This window comes from Dunckerocampus dactyliophorus, chromosome 2, assembly GCF_027744805.1.
Source record: "Dunckerocampus dactyliophorus isolate RoL2022-P2 chromosome 2, RoL_Ddac_1.1, whole genome shotgun sequence".
NCBI classification, from domain to species: domain Eukaryota; kingdom Metazoa; phylum Chordata; class Actinopteri; order Syngnathiformes; family Syngnathidae; genus Dunckerocampus; species Dunckerocampus dactyliophorus.
This window is the reverse complement of record NC_072820.1, coordinates 40461673-40480504: the sequence shown is the minus strand read 5'-3', so window position 1 is coordinate 40480504 and position 18832 is coordinate 40461673. Positions and strand designations below refer to the sequence as shown.

General features: G+C 40.8%; 2 protein-coding genes across 2 annotated transcripts in view; one reads left to right on the top strand and one right to left on the bottom strand.

Moving 5' to 3' along the window:
• The first annotated feature begins 65 nt into the window (after positions 1 to 65).
• Positions 66 to 14924, top strand: chadlb (chondroadherin-like b). Its single transcript, XM_054766925.1, has 11 exons — positions 66 to 244; positions 3421 to 3597; positions 5324 to 5518; positions 7038 to 7193; positions 7256 to 7401; positions 7481 to 7762; positions 7837 to 8056; positions 9545 to 9818; positions 9882 to 10294; positions 10371 to 10531; positions 13437 to 14924. Exons 1-11 carry the CDS (start codon positions 182 to 184, stop codon positions 13726 to 13728), a joined length of 2379 nt encoding a protein of 792 aa, XP_054622900.1. The 5' UTR covers positions 66 to 181; the 3' UTR covers positions 13729 to 14924.
• l3mbtl2 (L3MBTL histone methyl-lysine binding protein 2) overlaps positions 13641 to 18832 on the bottom strand; it is a 24334-nt gene continuing 19142 nt past the window's right edge. The window contains exons 18-22 of the mRNA XM_054752507.1: positions 18525 to 18607; positions 18206 to 18440; positions 16948 to 17013; positions 16675 to 16875; positions 13641 to 14219 (exon numbers count right to left, since the gene is read on the bottom strand). Of these exons, the coding sequence (XP_054608482.1) occupies positions 14125 to 14219; positions 16675 to 16875; positions 16948 to 17013; positions 18206 to 18440; positions 18525 to 18607 (680 nt within the window). The 3' untranslated portion in view covers positions 13641 to 14124. The remainder of the gene's footprint in view (positions 14220 to 16674; positions 16876 to 16947; positions 17014 to 18205; positions 18441 to 18524; positions 18608 to 18832) is intronic.

The window sequence follows — 18832 nt, the reverse complement described above, 5'->3', positions numbered from 1 at the left end:
GTTCTAACTATTTGGGTGTGTTGAGTGCGACATCCGGGTACTGGCGGTGCACTGCATTTTACTGTATTTCTCAGTGTGAACGCACTTATACACTCAAAATGCTAATGGTGAATGTGCCTTTGGACCCCAGACGGGGGGGGCGTGTCCGTCACTAGTGAGGCATAAAGCCAGTTTGTTTTGGATGAGGGACCGTCAGGGGAGAGAGTTAGCCCCCAGAACCCACGAGCAACCGGACAGAACCAAGGTGAGTACACTCTCTTACAACTTGAATAAGTCTAATAAGTTTATTATTACCAGAAAGCTGAGACGAGGTTTTTTTTTTTTGCTTCCAACAACCTTTTTAACCACCGTTTTGGTATATGGCAGCGTCATTAATTACATTTTCAGGTTAAACGAGACATTAAACGTGTAACAATGAGGATACCTTCTCCGATCCAAATATCGACAACATCGATACCAAGGGCAGTACCATCATGTCGATACTAGTCGTGATAAAAATTACATTTTACAGTTCTCTTATTTTCGCCGATATCTGTTTGTTTTTTGTGAATGTTCATGTTAGATATTGTTTACAAAGTCAGGCAATAAGTCCTTGGACACAGGAGGGCTTTGCTTTGGGGGCAAAAAGCCAAAGAATTTGAATGAGAGCCAGTTTACTTTATTTATTTAGTTTTATATTGCATGCACAGTTTGTTGATATCATATGTTAACATATGAAATTGCCTTATTGCATAGACACGCGTAACGTTAAATTGTTCATAAATAAATTTGTTGGGATTTATTTTGGCTTGCCAACAAAGTAAAGCAAAATTACGAAACTTCAATTTCAATGAATTTCAAAAATGTAAAAGTAAAGTAAAACGTTTCAGCATCAATATCGGTATTGGCAATACTGGCCGTGTATTTACGTAGTACAGTATTGGATCGACTGCGATTGGCTGGCGACCAGTCCACCTCTCGCCCGAAGTCAGCTGGGATAGGCTCCAGCATACCCCGCGACCCTAATGAGGAGAGGCGGCATAGAAAATGTATGGATGGAGTATTGGATCGATACCAACATTTGCAGTATCGCCCACCATTAGCTTGCAGAGCTGACACACACACCTTCAGTGGAAACACATTTTGGCGCTACATCGGCGGCTGCATGGGAGAGACAGTGGGCGTCTTTGTGCACGACCGGCGAGGCTGCATGCTCCTCTGCGGTCTGCACTATGAGCTCAGGGGGGATGCGCACAAACTCCAAATTCCTCTGTCTCTAGTTTCTCTCCCCCCCCCCCCCCCCCCCCCCCTCTTTCTACTGGGGCGACCTTGGGAACAAAAACATACAATGCTTCTGAAATAATGACATTTCACTGTAAAGACAACGTACGTACACAGCTCTCATCCTTAGATAGTGCAGGTGTACTCATTATTGTGGCTAGTTAGTGTAAAACACGGAGGTTTTAAGCCCGCATCATCCTGAAGCCGTAGGAATATTTGCTCCCGACTGTAATAATGTGGAGCTTTCCATGTCCACTCTGGCGGATCAAGGCGGTTGATCCGACATGGGAATGTGGTTTTAAGGCATTCCAGTGAACACTAGGGTAGGCCCATCTTGCCAAGGTGGCACCAATCCAACCTATAGCCCCACACTAGAAAAGTGCAGAATGTAGGGGTGGGCGGATCCATCCAAATATCGATAGTATCGACTCCGAGGGCAGCATAAGCATGATATTTTTCAGTCTCTTCTATGTTTATTTTCACAAAAAATCAGAGTGTGTTTTTTGTGTTGTTCATATATTTTACATATACGTCATGCTCAGGGAGTAAGTTCTTGCATACAGGAAGGCTTTGGGAGAAAAAAGCCAAAGAATTGGAATGAATGCTTAAACAATTGTATGTAATAAAAGGGAATTATTTTATGACTTAGTATTATTACAGAGTAACCATGGTCAGAAGGTCCGACTCTTAACGGAAATGGACACTAACTGAATAAATTCTTCCCATAAGAAATAACGTAAATCCAGTTAATCTGTTCTGGAAAGCCAAAAATGTTAACACAAAGCACGTCTTTATAGTTTTACATGCTGGAAACAATTCAAAATGCATAAACGACGAGTGAAATGTTTAATGTTACTTTTACCTTCAATGAAGACGTGATTCATGACGTGGCTGTTCCCAAAGACATGACGTGGCAGCGGGGCCAACACCGCCTTCCTGTCTTGAACCCCGTCGTGTTTCCGATCTCAATAAACCAAAATGGCGCCAAAGAAAGTTACAAATGCCAGCATTTTGATAAAAAAAAAAAAAAAACACGAAACACTCATGAATTCACAAAACGACAACAAAACAGGAAGGTGTTGATCTCGCTGCCACATCGTGTCTGGGGCGCGTCTTCAGTGAACATAAAAGTAACCTTAAATGTTCTTTCATCCCTTTCAGAAATTTCAGAATAGTTTTACGCATGTAAAAGTATAAAAACGTGTTTTGCCTTAACACTATTGAGAGCCAACCGCTGATGACATCATAGACGAGCGCCACAGCTGACTTCGGGTTCCGGTTGCCATTTTGTTAGCAAGCTAAGGATGCTCACGGGACATTTCGTGGCAGAAATACATTAAGAACACAGTTGTACTCACGCAGTGTATTCATAACTCGACAAGATGGGCGCCATATTGTACGCTAACCAGGAAATGTACGCAAACTGAGGCAAAATTTTGTCGGAATTTTTTTACGTTAACTGGAAAACACGCTAACCGGGGCGGACGCTAACCGAGGTTTCACTGTATATTGTTGCATTGTTCAATATTGTTACATTTTTTTACAAATAGGTTTGTTGATAAGAATTTCTTTTTGCCTAAAGTCTCAGTACTGTTTTTAAATTCTGATTATAGTTAAGATCAGAAAATTAAAGGGAAAATTGCAAGTGTCCTTCAATGACCCACTCCCGATATTTCTAGTCAAATGGGATTACATCATTCAACAAGTGAAATAAGAAAAATTAACTGTTGATGTTAACATTTTTAATATTGACATTATTAAAATGTGTATTATATAATACTATAATATAAAATTATGAGCAAATATAAATATAATAATTTATTAAAATAAATAAAATATCAGAAATGTTAAAAAATAACAATTAATGTATTTATTTTTAAGATTTATTTGAAATAATAAATAAATTACATTTACTACATTTTTGATTAATATAAATTAATTGAATGATTTAACGTAATTGAAATAATTTCAATTGAAATTTTTAAAAAAGTAAAATAAATAAATAAATTTAAATACATTTAAAATAAAATAAATACAATTTTAAATGTTTTTAAATTAAAACATTAAAAATAATTTCATTTAAATGTGATAATATTTGTTAGAATTCATTATTGTTATTAATTTACTATTATAAATGATTACTTTCATTTTGTCTTTCAGATGTACTCCCGCCTCTCTCCTGAAACCCATTGGGTCCCGCTGCTCGTCCTCATGCCCCTCTTCCTCCTTACAGCGCAAGCTGCAAAATGCCCGCAACAGTGTGTATGCGACCAGATCCGGCTCACTGTGACTTGCATCAACAAGAACCTGACCCAAGTTCCTCCCACAGTGGACGAGGTTTCCCTTTCATGAGCACACACACGAGACACACATCTCACCAATGTGAGTACACCCCTCACGTTTCAGCAACCATTCTTATTATACCTTCTATACCTGTATGGTTTCTGGAATTTGAGGGTTATACAGTATATCCCCGCTAATCACGCCAAAGCCCTAAAAACGCCCGTTTTGGAAACACTAAAGCAGTGTTTCTCAACTGGTGGGTCGGGAGCCAAAAGTGGGTCATGGATCCATTCTGGGTGGGTCGCAGACAGCAAGTCTACAATTACATAAAAATATGAAATAGACAGATTTATTTGAATAAAATTTGACCAATATTTTAGTCATCGTCATTCTTTGCATCTGTTCATTGCACAGTTCTAAGTGAAATATATGATGTAGTGGTATTTTTGATATTTATTTTAATTTATGCATTATTTGTATGCACGCATTTATTATGTTCGCCCTCATTTTGTTGATAAAATTCCGTAATAAATTCCTCTAAAATGCAGTTTGGACATGTAATTATGTGTATTCATGTTTCAAAAGATGACAGGCAATTTTTAAAACACAATTACATTTTTTTGGTTTGACTTAAATAAAAGTCTAAAAAATATAAATAAACAAATTAAGTCATGAATAAATATAAAAATGGCTTAAATGTAGAAAAACACATTTAAAAAAAAAAAATAAATAAATAAATGATAAAAATGACTAATAAAAGTGTAAAAAGAACAATAAAAATTAAAAATGACTTTAAATAAATGTGCACTAAATATTAAAAATAACTAAAATTGTCAAATTACTTCAATAAAAGTGGGTCACGACGTTATAACCATTGGAAAATGTGGGTTCCCGGGTTGAGACTATTTGAGAACCCGTGCTGTAAGGCCAAAAATATGCCTCTCACTGTTATTAAACACATCTTAAATTCAGTTTTACACATTAAGAAACAATTCCACAAAGTATACAGTATTGTGCAGTGGAACCTTGATTAGCATCATTAATCCGTTCCAGAAGGTCCAGCTTTAACCAAAACATACTCAAACTCAACCAATTTTTCCCGTAAGAAATCATGTAAATCCGATTAATCCGAAAGCCAAAACTGTTAGCATAAACAAGTTTTTACAGTCTTACAAGCAGAAAACACTTCAAAATGCATGTAAATGATGAACGAAAAGGATAAATGAACATTTAAGGTTTCCTTTAGCTTCATTGAAGATGTGATTGTTGACAAAGACTGTTTTCATGTAGGAGCTGCTAACAAGGACGCTTTGTGATTAAAAATACATTAAGAACACAGCTGGACTCACGCAGTGTATTAATAACACAAGAAACACGTCATATTACACACTAACCAGAAAATGTACGCAAAGGGAGGCAAAAACTTACCATAAATTTCCCACCTTAACCGAAAAAACACGCTAGCCGGGGCGTACGCTAACCGAGGTTCCACTGTTCTTACAAAGTAACTTCTTGTCAAAGCATCTTCCTGCTGGAAAATGTTGAGTGAAGTGATTTGTGAGATAGCGCCCTCTGCTGGATTCGTAACTACAGCACTCTTTTCCCCTGCAGATAGCAACATCAAACCACTTTCTCTTTAAGTTATCGAAATCCGCGAATATGAGGGCGAGCGAATCCCAAACTAATCGGGGATGTACTGTACTCACTTTTGTGAGATACTACATACTCAACTGTACTAATAACTTCACCTATCGTAGCTCTACTTTTCCTCCCTATGCAGATTACGGTCAAGTTGGATCTTCGAGGCAACGACATCCAGGAACTCCCCACTGGAGCTTTCAAACATACCCCTTACCTGACTTACCTGTCGCTGCAACGCTGCAACATCCGCAGGGTGAAGGAGGGCGCCTTTCGAGGTCTCGGCCGCCTGGTTTTCCTCAACCTTGCAAACAACGACATCGACATTCTCTACCAGGTGGTCTCACACACACAAGTCACAACACCTGGAAGACTTACAGTATGCGAGTGTGAATGGTTGTTGGTCTATATCACAGGTGTCAAACTCAAGGTCCGCGGGCCAGTTTTGGGCCCGCTGTATCGTTTAAAGAGGCTCACGAAGCCTGGAAATAATGCATGTCAAAAAGACACTTAAAATAATTTAGTTTTGTTTTTTTAGAATATATTTTATTTGTATATTTTTTTTAAATTATATTTTATTATTTTTATTTATTTAAAATAAATATAATATAAATAAAACAATGTTCTAAATTAGTTTGATTATTTATTTAAAAAAAATAAAATTATCTTTCTTGCTAAAATTTGTGTTGCCTACAAATGGAGTCTCTTGCAAATAAATAAAGTAAATAAATAGTGTAAGAAAATAATCCAATGTGCCATAATATCATGAGGAGATTGAAGATTCAAGAGTTTTATTGTCATATGCACAATAAAACAGGTAGTTCTGCTGCAATTATACATTGATATGGTTTTACTTACAGGTGGCCCTCTGAGGGCAACCATAATTGCGGACTGATGAAGGGGAGTTACTCCATTTTTACCCTCCGTCCATATGTTCGCATGCGTCAGATATTAGATGACAGGATCAAACGGTTTTTGATTTTGAAGCAGGGGAAGTGGTATCATTCTTGACTCAAACTTGACAACATTGCAAAAACGCTAAATTTCTGTTTGTCTGTCCATTTCTTTATTAGTTACAGCCTACAAATCTTGTGCACGACCTTCTGAATACAGGTTTTAATATTATTAGAGCCCTCTAGACATGAACTAACACCCCTATAGTTGTATTATAGTCACAATATATTAGACATAATAAGAGTAAATAAGCCATTAAAGATATGAATAAGACTTGTGCTCGTGTGTGTTGCTATAAATGTGTTCCCTAGGGGAGAAGAGTGAGTGGCAGACAGGAAGTGACGTCAGGGGTTCAGAGTTCAGTTTCAGCTCGGCGTGGTAGCTTGTGTTTTTATCTGGGGTTATTGTGCCTGTGCCCGTTGTGAGATAATTCAAACCTGCAAAAACAGCCTATTCTTCCGGGGATCAAGTCTGGTGCTTGTGTGTCTCACCAAACATTGCAGTAACATTACTGACACCTGGTGACCAGTGTAGAATACTACATACCAACATCTTTTGAATGTGTCTTTTGAATGCCTTTTATTGTATTTTTGTTCATTTAGCCATTTTTATACTAGAAAATGCTTAATTTAACCATTTGCTTAAATAATTTTGACTGATAATAGGCCGTATTCAACCACAAAACAACGTGATTTACTTTTGAAAACCATGATGGAGTGAAGCAGTGAAATTCAAAGCATGCAGTAGAAAGGGGTGACTGTACTTTTTAATTCTTCACATCGCTGAAGTGTCCCATAATGTCAGTTTTCCGTAGCCTCAAATGCAGTTTGCAAAAAATAGCCTTGTGTTTTTGTAGAACTGGTCTACTCTTATAACGTTCTCTTTGGTTTGTGAGAATCCAGGAGTCCTTTGATGGCCTGTCCTCGCTGAAGCAGCTCATGATCGAGCGGAACCGCGTCGAGGAGATCCAACCTGGAGCTTTCTCTCAGCTCGGCTTCCTCAACCTGCTCTCGCTTTCACACAACCAGCTTGTCTACATCCCCAACATGGCCTTCCAGGTATGCACACCTGCAAGTACCTCCTGTTTGGCTGTCATGTACCAGGTGTCTTCTCCCCGCAGGGCCTGCAGAACATCAAGTGGCTACGACTAAGTCACAACTCTCTCAATTATTTGGACATTGAGGCCTTTGCAGGTTTGTTCACACTCAACCGTCTCAGTCTGGACCACAATGAACTGCAGTTTTTCCCCACGGAGACCATGACCAGGTTAGTAAACCTGGAAGCGTCATATCCAGCATGCCACTACTTGAATCAAACACTTGGATAATCCCCTCTTTTGAGCCAGATTACCTGAAGTGACCCGTCTGGATCTGAGCTACAACCCAATGACTTACTTGGGTGAGGAGTCGGTGTCCATGGCCAAGCTAACGCACCTTTTCCTGGACCACATGTCCCTGCAGGACCTGTCCAACACCGCTGTATCCAAGTCCCCCAGCCTCACTCACTTGGACCTCAGCCACAACCAGCTACGCGTCATCCAACCCTTCACTGAAGGCAACCCTAAACTGGCACGGATCCAACTGTCTGGGAATCCCGTCTACTGCAACTGCTACTTGCGACCGCTCAGGTTCCTGCGAACCTCTTTCAGTGTACTGACTTTCTGCAGATCCCACTGTGACTCTTCTTTGCACTTTTCTACAGGGAGTGGGCCATCGGCCGCAAGGTGAAGTTGATCGGAACATGTGCAGGACCCTCACATCTCTCTGGAGAGAACCTGGAGGCTGTCCACCCTCCGGAGCTACGGTGTCAGAGCCAGGAGGCCATGCTGAAGGCGGAGTTTGAGGAGGCAAGTAGGCGGGCTCCACCACCCACAGAAAAGCCAGAGAGCAAGGTCAAGTGTCCTGCTAACTGCGTCTGTGAAGTGAGTAGTTTTTTTTGTTGTTTTTTTTCCCGACACAATGGCATAAATCTCTCTCTCAAAATGTCACATAAGGGATAGTTGGAATTTTTTGACATGAAGGTGTATGACGTCCCCATCAGCAGTGTAGTGCATCAACAGAGACTTACCCCCCACTTCGTCCCGTAAGCAGAGTTCTGGTCAGATTTTGGTAATGAGGAACGTAGTTCCGGTTAGTTGGTGGGGCCACTTAAGTGAACCGTTCGGCTTCTCAAAACAATATGCGTTCAGTAACACAGTGACACATTTGCGTCACAAAGACAGGTCGCGCAGCGGCCTTCATCTGCTGTGGAACACATACACAACAATGGACATGTGCCAGCGCGCAGTGATACGACGGGAGAGAAAGTAACGGTGAGCGATTGTGAGGTCAGATTTTTTTTTTTAGGCATTTTTGTGATGCAAATGTATTACTCTTTTAAACGCATATCATTTTGAGAAGTGGGGGGTAAGTCACTGTTGATGCGCTGCGCTGCTGATGGGGATGTCATTTAACTTCATGTCAAAAAATCCGAACTATCCCTTTAACAAAAAGCATGTTTATTGTAGTTTTACATGCAATAAACCAGTCCAAATTCAAATAAATGATGAATGACAGGGATAAATGAACTTTTACCTTCATCGAAGACGTGATTCTTGATGTGACTGTTCCCAAAGGCACAAGTGGCAGCGAGACACCACACGAACACCACCTTCCTGTTTTGCCATGAGTTACTTATTGAATTCAATAGTGTTTCTCACCTCAATAAGCTAAAATGGAGCCAAAGAAAGTTTTAAGTGCCAGCATTTTCATAAAGAAGGTGAAAATCACTATTGAATTGAATCAAATTCATGAAAACACTCATGACAAAACAGGAAGGTGTTGTCCGTGTTGCATCTAGCTGGCACATCATGTCTTTGGGAACACTCGCATCAGGAATCATGTCTTCAATAAAGGTAAAAGTAACCTTATACGTTCATTTATCCATTTCATTCATCATTTATTTTTTGCATGTTTGTCAACAATGACAACACAACTGAACACAAAATGCAGTTTTTAAAATAATATTTTTATTATTAAGGAAGAAAACAAATCCAAAACCTACACGGCCCGGTGTGGAAAAGAAATTCACTTATCACGGTCAGGTCTGGAACCAATTAACCGCGCTAAACAAGGGATTACTGTTTAACGTATGTTCTGATTGATTCAATGCCATTTAAAAGACAGTTAACAGTTTCATCGGAGCTGATCTTCTCATTGAAAGGAAATAATTAAAACAACTTCTTCATGACGTTTACAATACGTAAACAACAGGAGGATGCTGGGAGAGATACATCGTTGTGGTCTATAAGAATTTCTAGTGTCTTTGGCATTTCAGGTATGCACCAACATGTACAGGTATTTGCAGGTAACTTTGAATTGGAGTGTGTATGAGTTTCAAGTTCAAGTTCCTACCTCCTGCATGTCTTCAGGCGGAGACTCATCATGCGTCCTGTGAGAACCGTGGTCACACCAAAGTTCCCCGTGGTTTCTCTCCCCACACGCGCCTCCTTGACCTGCGTGGCAACAATTTCCACTACATCCCAAGCAACAGCTTCCCTGGCGTCGCCCAGGTCGTGTCCCTGCACCTGCAGCGTTGTAAGATCGTGGATGTTGAGGATGGAGCTTTCAGCGGCATGAAGGGCCTCATCTACTTGTACCTCTCTGAGAATGACATCTCATCCCTCAGCCCCGAAGCCTTTAAAGGTATTTTCAACGAGAAAAAAACGGGTTTCAGTTTTATGTTTTTTCATTGGGTGCAATCTACAGGCCTCCCTCAGCTCACTTACCTCCACTTGGAGAAGAATCGCTTCACCAGCTTCCCTAAAGGAGCCTTCAAACTGCTTCCGGGGCTACTCACGCTCCATTTGGAGAACAATTCCATCGCCAAGCTGGAGGAAAACATCCTGGGCGGCGCAGAGAGCCTCAGATCGCTGTACCTCAGTGGAAACACGATTGACCATGTGTCTCCTAAGGCTCTGGAGCAGGCCAGTCATCTGGATACACTCCACCTGGCAGGGAACAAACTGAAGGAGGTGCCCACTGGAGCCCTGAGCAAGGCGGGGAACCTGAAAGACCTGAGGCTGTCACGGAACGCCATTCGATGGGTGGGACCAAATGCTTTCCAACCTTTAGCGAGATCGTTGAGGGAGCTTTATTTGGATAATATGGGGCTGGAGAAGGTGAGTGGGAGTTAGTTACTTTTCACATGGAACGTAAACTCCTGGTGGTTTCATGGTGTCATCCCTCACAATCAAGATGTCGCAGAGCTCCCTGGCAGGCTTAGCTTTGAGGAGTCTCTTCCTGGAGGGCAACCAGCTGGAGGAGGTGCCTGACCTCCACCCGCTCACCTCTTTGGAGGTCATCAACCTGGCGGACAACCCCCTGATGTGTGACTGTCCTCTGCTGCCACTTCGTCTGTACGTCTTTACTCCTCACACACGCGCAAACTACCGTACTGTAAATGCTCGAATTGTAGCTGCTGCGATTCTTTTTTCTTTTTATTTCATTATTTATACTGTTGCAACTTAAATTGTTTTCATTTTTAAAACTTTATGAATAATTTGGAGTGCATGAGAAAATGGAAAGGACCACTCTTCTGACCACATGGTCATTTAATAACAGGTATATTGTACAACGCATCACTTACAGAACCAATGTTGTAAATTCGGTAAGGAGCAAACTGCTCAGGCAGCGTTAATACCGTGCCACCGATGAGTTTCTTGTAAAAAAAAAAAACAAACAAAAAAAACAGTACAGCAAATGTAACACAGGAGCTTCACAGCAACAGCTGACTAGTAGCATTAGCTGTTTGTAAAGCTGCTGAGTGTTGACCATTCATGACAGAGTACTTCATATGCAGCTACTGCTATCTTGTGGAGTTCATGAAAACTATATAAACTATTTAAAAACAACCAAGCTATTGTAAATTCCCCCCAGTCTCAAGTTATTTTTCTTGAAATAAATATAATAAAACAAAAATGTCTTATATATATCTATATCTATATATACACTGCTCAAAAAAATTAGAGGAACACTTTGAAAACACATCAGATCTAAACTGGGGGGAAAATGATCTTGAATATCTTTCCTGATAATAAGTGGGTGATGTATTAGTAACAAAATGATGCCACATCATTTGATAGAAATGAAAATGATCACCCTATAGAGGGGGGAAATCAAAGACACCCCAAAAATGAAAGCGAAAAAATGATGCAGCACACTGGTCCATTTTGCTAAAATGTCATTGTAGCAACTCAAAATGATTCTCAATAGTTTGTGTGGCCCCCACGTGCTTGTACGCATGCCTGACAACGTCGGGGCATGCTCCTAATGAGACTACGGATGGTGTCCGTAGTGTCCTGGGGGATCTCCTCCCAGATCTGGACCAGGGCATCACTGCGGTACCTGGACGCATGGAGGAGATCCCAGGAGACAGGTAGTTACTCCAGGAGAGCTGGACAGGGCCATAGAAGGTCCTTCAACCCTCAGCAGGATCGGTATCTGCTCCTTTGTGCAAGGAGTAACAGGATGAGCACTGCCAGAGCCCTACAAAATGACCTCCAGCAGGCCACTGGTGTGAATGTTTCTGACCAAACAATCAGAAACAGGCTCCATGAGGGTGGCCTGAGGGCCCGACGTCCTGTAGTGGGCCCTGTGCTCACTGCCCAGCACCGTAGAGCTCGATTGGCATTTGCCATAGACCACCAGAATTGGCAACTACACCACTGGTGCCCTGTGCTCTCCACTGATGAGAGCAAGTTCAAGCTGAGCACATGCAACAGATGTGAAAGGGTCTGGAGATGCCGTGGAGAACATTATGCTGCCTGCAACATCATTCAGCATGACCGGTTTGGTGGTGGGTCAGTGATGGTGTGGGGAGGCATATCCCTGGAAGGACGCACAGACCTCTACAGGTTAGATAACGGCACCCTGACTGCTATTAGGTATTGGGATGAAATCCTTGGACCCATTGTCAAAACCTACGCTGGTGCAGTGGGACCTGGGTTCCTCCTGGTCCACGACAATGCCTGACCTCATGTGGCTAGTGTATGCAGGTAGTTCCTGGAGGATGAAGGAATTGATACCATTGACTGGCCCCCACGTTCACCTGACCTAAACCCAATAGAACACCTCTGGGACATTATGTTTAGGTCCATCCGGCGCCGCCAGGTTGCTCCTCAGACTGTCCAGGAGGTCATTGATGCCCTGGTCCAGATGTGGGAGGAGATCCCCCAGACACCATCCGTAGTCTCATTAGGAGCATGCCCCGACGTTGTCAGGCATGCGTACAAGCACGTGGGGGCCACACAAACTACTGAGAATCATTTTGAGTTGCTACAATGACATTTTAGCCAAATGGACCAGTGTGCTGCATCATTTTTTCACTTTCATTTTTGGGGTGTCTTTGATTTCCCCCCTCTATAGGGTGATCATTTTCATTTCTATCAAATTATGTGGCATCATTTTGTTACTAATACATCACCCACTTATTATCAGGAAAGATATTCAAGATCATTTTTCCCCCAGTTTAGATCTGATGTGTTTTCGAAGTGTTCCTTTAATTTTTTTGAGCAGTATATGTATATATATTAGGACTGTCAAAGTTAACGCATGAGTAACACATTAAAGGAAATTTCCTTTGACTGCACTATTGTTTTGACGCGCGATTAACCTGGGCACGTCCTGTTTGACCCTCGGCCCACACCGTAGTTCGAGGAAACGCAGCGTTAGCTGTTTCCGTGTGGATATAGCCCTTAACATTTTTCTTTGTCGTTTGGCTGCATTGAAAAAGTAGGTTAATATCGGATAAATATAATAATTATATTTTCCTTCATCCTTTCTGCCATCTAAAATACATGTATTCTAAAAACATTTTAGAAATAATCTTCGATCAATTTAGCTCATAGTCGATCACACAAATTTTGTCAAAACGCCCATTGTTAGTTGTAGCATTTTTTCTTGGTCTAGCTGAATTGAAAATGGAGATTATTCTTGGAATAAATGTAAGAATACTGTAATCACAATTCAATTAGCACTTTTTGCCATCTAAAATTGATATAAAGAAATAATTGAGTAATTATTAATTTACCAGATAGTTAATCTTGGAAATTAACTCAAATGTTATGTATTGTCTGGCTGAATTGAAAAAGCAATTACTTTTGAAATAAGTATAAAAATAATAACATTTTCGTAAAGTTCTTCTGCCATATATAATGTGTATAACAAATACATATTCCTAAAATAGTTAATCTATGATTAATTCAGATCATAAGCAATTTGGCCAAATGCCTATCCTTAATTAGACTTTTCCTCTTGGTCTAGCTGGATTGAGAAAGTGAACCTGAAGGTACGAGCTACCTGTGCCAACCCACCTGAGCTGAGGGGTCGCAGAGTCAAAGACGTCCATGTCTTCAAGGCCTGTCCAGGAGGTGAAGGCCTCCCTTCTGCTCCCAGTGTTGTTCTGAAGCGTGCCAAGACGCCCAAATCCACCAAACCTAAGCCGACGCACCTCAGCCCCTTCAAGCAGGGCATGATGCCCAAACCCAAATCCAAAATTCGCAAGAACCCAAAGGTTAAAGCTGCAAAGAAAAGCAAGCAACGCAGCATGGCGTGAGCCTGCTGTGTGCTAATGTAGTTTCATTCTGAAATGATCATGTTTGCAGTATTTTCTCAGTGCTCTTTAATCAGAACAGGTAACCAACTGGTAACCACTTGACAAAAGTTAGGCATGTTTTTTTTTGTTTTTTTGCAAAGCTTAAGTACAAAAATGTGTTTAAAAATAAGATGTTAAAATGTCATCATGCATACACTGGATTGTATTGACACCGATCATGATGACTGATTTAAAAAGCAACCACAGCTGCACTAAAAGACAAAATGAGGTAGTTTTACTGTTTTCTACAACAATACAGGATAAAATGTGCATCGCTTTTTTTTTTTTTTTTTTAAAACACACCAGTCAAGACAGTTCACCTTTTCTTCAGTTCTCATCATTTTAGAACCATTTTTCTCATGTCTTCCGTGCCACCTCATTGTATACCGGAGCTTGACTGGAGATTGGGGTCTCCATCTCCACCTCCTCCACTTTTACTTCCACTGCACTGACTGAAGAGAAAAGAAAGTGAAGTCAACATACATGTGCTGTGCGGCATAACATCCTGAGACCCGGCAATGTATTTTTTCTCCACAACCTTATTTCAAGTGGAAAACACTCAACAACAGGGTCCATTTGCAGCCCACAAAGAATTGCTAAACCTAACAGCAAAAATGGGGAATAAAGAGCAAAAAGGCATCACGTAAGGAGAAAAAAATGTTGATACTGATAACAGAAAGCTAACACACAGGCTATTTTTTCGGCTCTATGTAACACCTTTTACTTTACAAAATAAAAGTATCAAAATGGCCGCCCTCCCCTTTGAATTTTCAGAATGAAGCCCTTGCTGAAAAGTGTTTATCCACCCCTGCTCTACATGTTCAGTTGAATTTGTTTTTTTTCAAGAATACAATGTTAAAAATAAGCATCACATGACTGTACATCGCTGTACATGTATTCATGAAAGAGCATGACAATTCTTGTGAATTTAGTGGACAATGAAGAGACACCGTTACTTTGTAACAAGATTGTCGGCTAATGAGAGAAGACCGGAGAGACCACCGGTATGTACCAACTATTGCTGATCCTCAGTTACAACTGTGTTTAGTCTTGAGTAGTAATTTGATGCTATTCCTCGTTGGTTCAAAGTCATCAACCCTAACCTGACAAGCTCCTGTAAATAGTTGAAGTGTGAAATAAAACTCAAGAAAACCTATTGGAGATGAGTTGATAAAACGTCCTCCACGATCTTTTCAGCTTTTTCAAGTGCAAGTCTGAAAGTACTTGACAATGCACACTCCCAAAATGGCTGCCATAGCGACCAGCAGAAGTAAGTTACATTTATCCATACTAGGTGTCACAAGACACGAGACGATACACAAGATTGGGTCTATGAGACGTGACAAGATTTTAACATTACTTTAGGAAAAGTACAATGAAATATATGACAAATATGACAATATATTGCAATCTACTCATTTAATTTCTACTACGTTACACTCTTCTGCACTCTATGCTAGCGGCCCCGCCAATGCACAGTGACCCCTCGTTCCTCTCTGTTTGGAGGCAAGGGAGGAGGAAAACAGACACACGTGCACATGGAAATATACTGAAACCGGCAAAATGATCAAGTTCATTTTCATTTGTGTGATTGTGTGTGATTTCATTGTGTGATGAATGAATGAATTTATTATCGTGCCAGGTCTCGTGCCCACGAGACCTTTTTTAAAATGACAAATCTTGTCTCGTTTTAATCTCGCGAGAGCTTGTCACACCCCTACTTACTACTACTAATTTTTTTATGGTCGATGCAACAAATGCAGAATATAAGCAACTAGAGCTACAAACTAATTTAGGTTACAAACAATTTAGTTTTACTTTTTTTTTTAATTCCTTTTTCATTTTTATTTTAATTAGAGCTGTCAAAATAGTGCGTTCACAGCTGTAACAAATTTATTTCATTATTTTATTAGATTTTTTTATTATCGCATATGTATCATGGTTATGATACATACACCTCTATGTTATGATGACAGACAGCGGCACAGTGTAGCGTGTCCGTAGCCTCACACGGAGTCTGACGCTCTTTAATAACTTTATTCTGACCTGAACATATCAACAGCAGTGCAATTCCAACACCATATACCCCTAATCCTTAACCCTATCCATGAGATGCATTCACAGACACTCCGAACATCACAGCAACGTCTGTATTATGCGTGTATGTGTGGTGTAACTAAACAGGAATACAAGGAAAAACGAATAAGTGGATACTGCTGTCACACACTTTGTAACTCTTATTACGCAAGTACAATTTGCTGCATTTAAATATGCTCGGAAATCCCAGAAAATATACTCAAAACGTGAATTCAACTTAAATGACGTGGTGTCTTTGAACGCAACCCCTCAATGCTCATAATAACACGGTTGAGGTGTGATTGAAATGATCTGATACTATTCAAGAAACTAGTGTTAGGTAAATAGATTTTCAGACGTGTGCTCTCTTTTAGCTCGATTTAAATTTTCAGTTCATTTGAAGCTGTTAATACATACAAATATATATAATCCAATCCTGTCATTTGTCTTTCTTTCAATAAAATACAGAAAAAATGGGCGTACTTCAGACATAGTTGCAAATGGTGATTAATCATGATTAATTAATTTGAAAACTGCGATTAATTTTATTAAGACTTTTAATCATTTGACAGCCCTAATTTTAATTTAAAAATAAATATAATAAATCATTAAATGAATACATAAATAGAAATGTGTATTGTTCCTTGCATTAAAATGACAGAAAACAATGGATGAATTATTTCGTTGTCACCAGACACCATCCACTGCAAAAAATAAACACATTTTGTGCCGTAAAAACTATTGTTGCAAATGCAATACAAAAAAAAATACATGTGTGAGTCTCAGGAGGTTAACAATATCCATACAACCGGGTTCTCTCTGTCCACTTACTCTCCAGCTCCTCTGGTTCCACTTTGGGTTGAACAAGGGGTTCCTCTGTAGTGAAAGACAAGTCCAACGGTAACAGAGGTTGGACAGTCACATTGCTTGAAGGCTGCTGTCGTTGATCGTCATCATCGTCATTATCACCATCATTGCCGACATCGTCCTCTTTTGACTGACCACGAGCGTACAATCTCCTCTTCCTTCGTTCTGAAATAAAGCAATAAGGTGGGGGTTGCCGTGACAACACACTTAAGAAGACCACATTTGATGTGTACGTACTCTTTTTCCCGTACAAAGGTGGCTTTTGTTTCTTGGCCTGTGCCGTCTGCTTTTCGGCGACTTCGACTGGAACACAGAGAGCACCACAGTCACTTTTATTCAAAGCTAAGAAAAATGGCCAAAAGTTTTGAGCCTTCTATCCAAAATGAAATTCATTTCTGCTTCAGTTTGTGCTAGTCTCATCAGTTTGAGACTTAACTCCTCCACTGACAGCACAGCACGGCTCAGGAGGTGAATTTCACACATTACAGTACAAATGCATTTTTATACCATATACTAAATGATATGTATGTATGTTTACAATCCACACCCCCGCTCAAAGTTTTTTGGGAGGTGCACGTCTATGGAGTTATATTTGTGCCTTAATTTTGAGGTAGCAAAGGTAGATTTTGAGTCATATGAACATGCAATATCTACTGTTGTGTGCTCAGGCACATCACCGCGCTATGTCACTCCCTCTCTCCCTCGACCCTTCTGCACGTTGCTCACTCAACCTTTGCTAGCGCGACGAGGGGAGCTGGTGTACTAGTATCCCCAGCCGGGTTTTGGGGACTGGGTTCTTGGCTGGAGCTTGTGAATTACTGCCTGGAGGGTGGCGAGTCGTACGGGCATGTTCAGTGGTCAAAATACATGTTGGTCACTCTCCGGGAAGGGAGGGCACAAATATTTTTTTTCTAACATTCTAGCGATCAACCGGCAAAGTCCCAAAGATCGACCAGTAGCTCGCGATCGACGGGTTGGTGATCCCTGCTCTAGAATGCGCTGCGGGCCAATAAAAAATGTCCCCCCCTTTGGACACCCCTGTCTTAGGATGAACTCACACTAGGCCAATCGTGCCGTGCGCTGATCTAGTCTGGAAGAGTTGTGCCAGGGCACGGCAAGACTGCATGTGCATGCACAAGCACGCGTAACCGAGCCGAGTCATAGAAAGACTATAATGCTACTGCTCCTCACAAGTTCTTATATGTTAAGTGTCAACATGTAAAAGTGGGACTGAATTATGAGTAATAGATATAGAGAAAGGGTAGGATTCATTAAGATATGCTTCCTCCTACTTCTTTTCAGACATGTTGATGTGAAACATGACACGTGATGCTCCTTAATGTAACTTGTTAAGCATGTCTGAAACAAATAAACCACACCACAGAAAGCCGTAATAGTAGACTCAAACCAAGAAGAAACATCATGTGGGGTTCACCTAACAATTCCTCTAACTACAGAAGGACTCTTATGTGACAGTCGTGAATATGGGTGTTACCCAGTCCAGGAGGAGGCTGGAGCTGGTAGCCCGTGAGCTCACACCATCCAACAGGGTAGATGTCGGGGGACTGGTGGTCGACCCACTGGTCAAAGTGATCTTCCCAGCCATCAAAGTGGATGAGGAGCAGGCGTCCAACGCAGCGTTTCACGGTGGCCACGCACACCAGACGTGGCTCCATCAGGTCAACCGCCTCTAGCTTCATGTTGGGAGAGAAGCCATGCCCCGGGTAGTCCTGTAGAGAGACACAAATAGTGTTGATTTGTTACATTTCAGAGATTGAAACTCACTGCATTACAAAAATATCCCAATTCCTTACAGTGTTGAACAGTTGTGGTGGTGCAGCTTTGGCTTTGGTCTCACTCAGGTAATTTTCCCAGGTGAAAGTGTTGGGGTCATAACCTGTCAGATTGACAGCAGGTATTAGTTTGGTGATATTCCTAAACCACATAAATAATTGAACAACTTTCAGGATAAAATGTCATTTGATGTAAATTATTTCATGATATACTGTATATACTCACATACATACTATATACTGTATATAAATGTGTGCTAGGGATGCTACGATTAGGATTTTAATGAGTGAAATCGGCCAATACCACACATAGATGAATTGGACATTTT

Coding starts and splice junctions, on each gene's coding strand:
- chadlb (XM_054766925.1), top strand. CDS start 182: ATGAGGGACCGTCAGGGGAGAGAGTTAGCCCCCAGAACCCACGAGCAA. Junction 3,598..5,323: donor TTCCTCCCACAGTGGACGAG/GTTTCCCTTTCA, acceptor CTCCCTATGCAG/ATTACGGTCAAGTTGGATCT. Junction 7,763..7,836: donor TGCTACTTGCGACCGCTCAG/GTTCCTGCGAAC, acceptor ACTTTTCTACAG/GGAGTGGGCCATCGGCCGCA.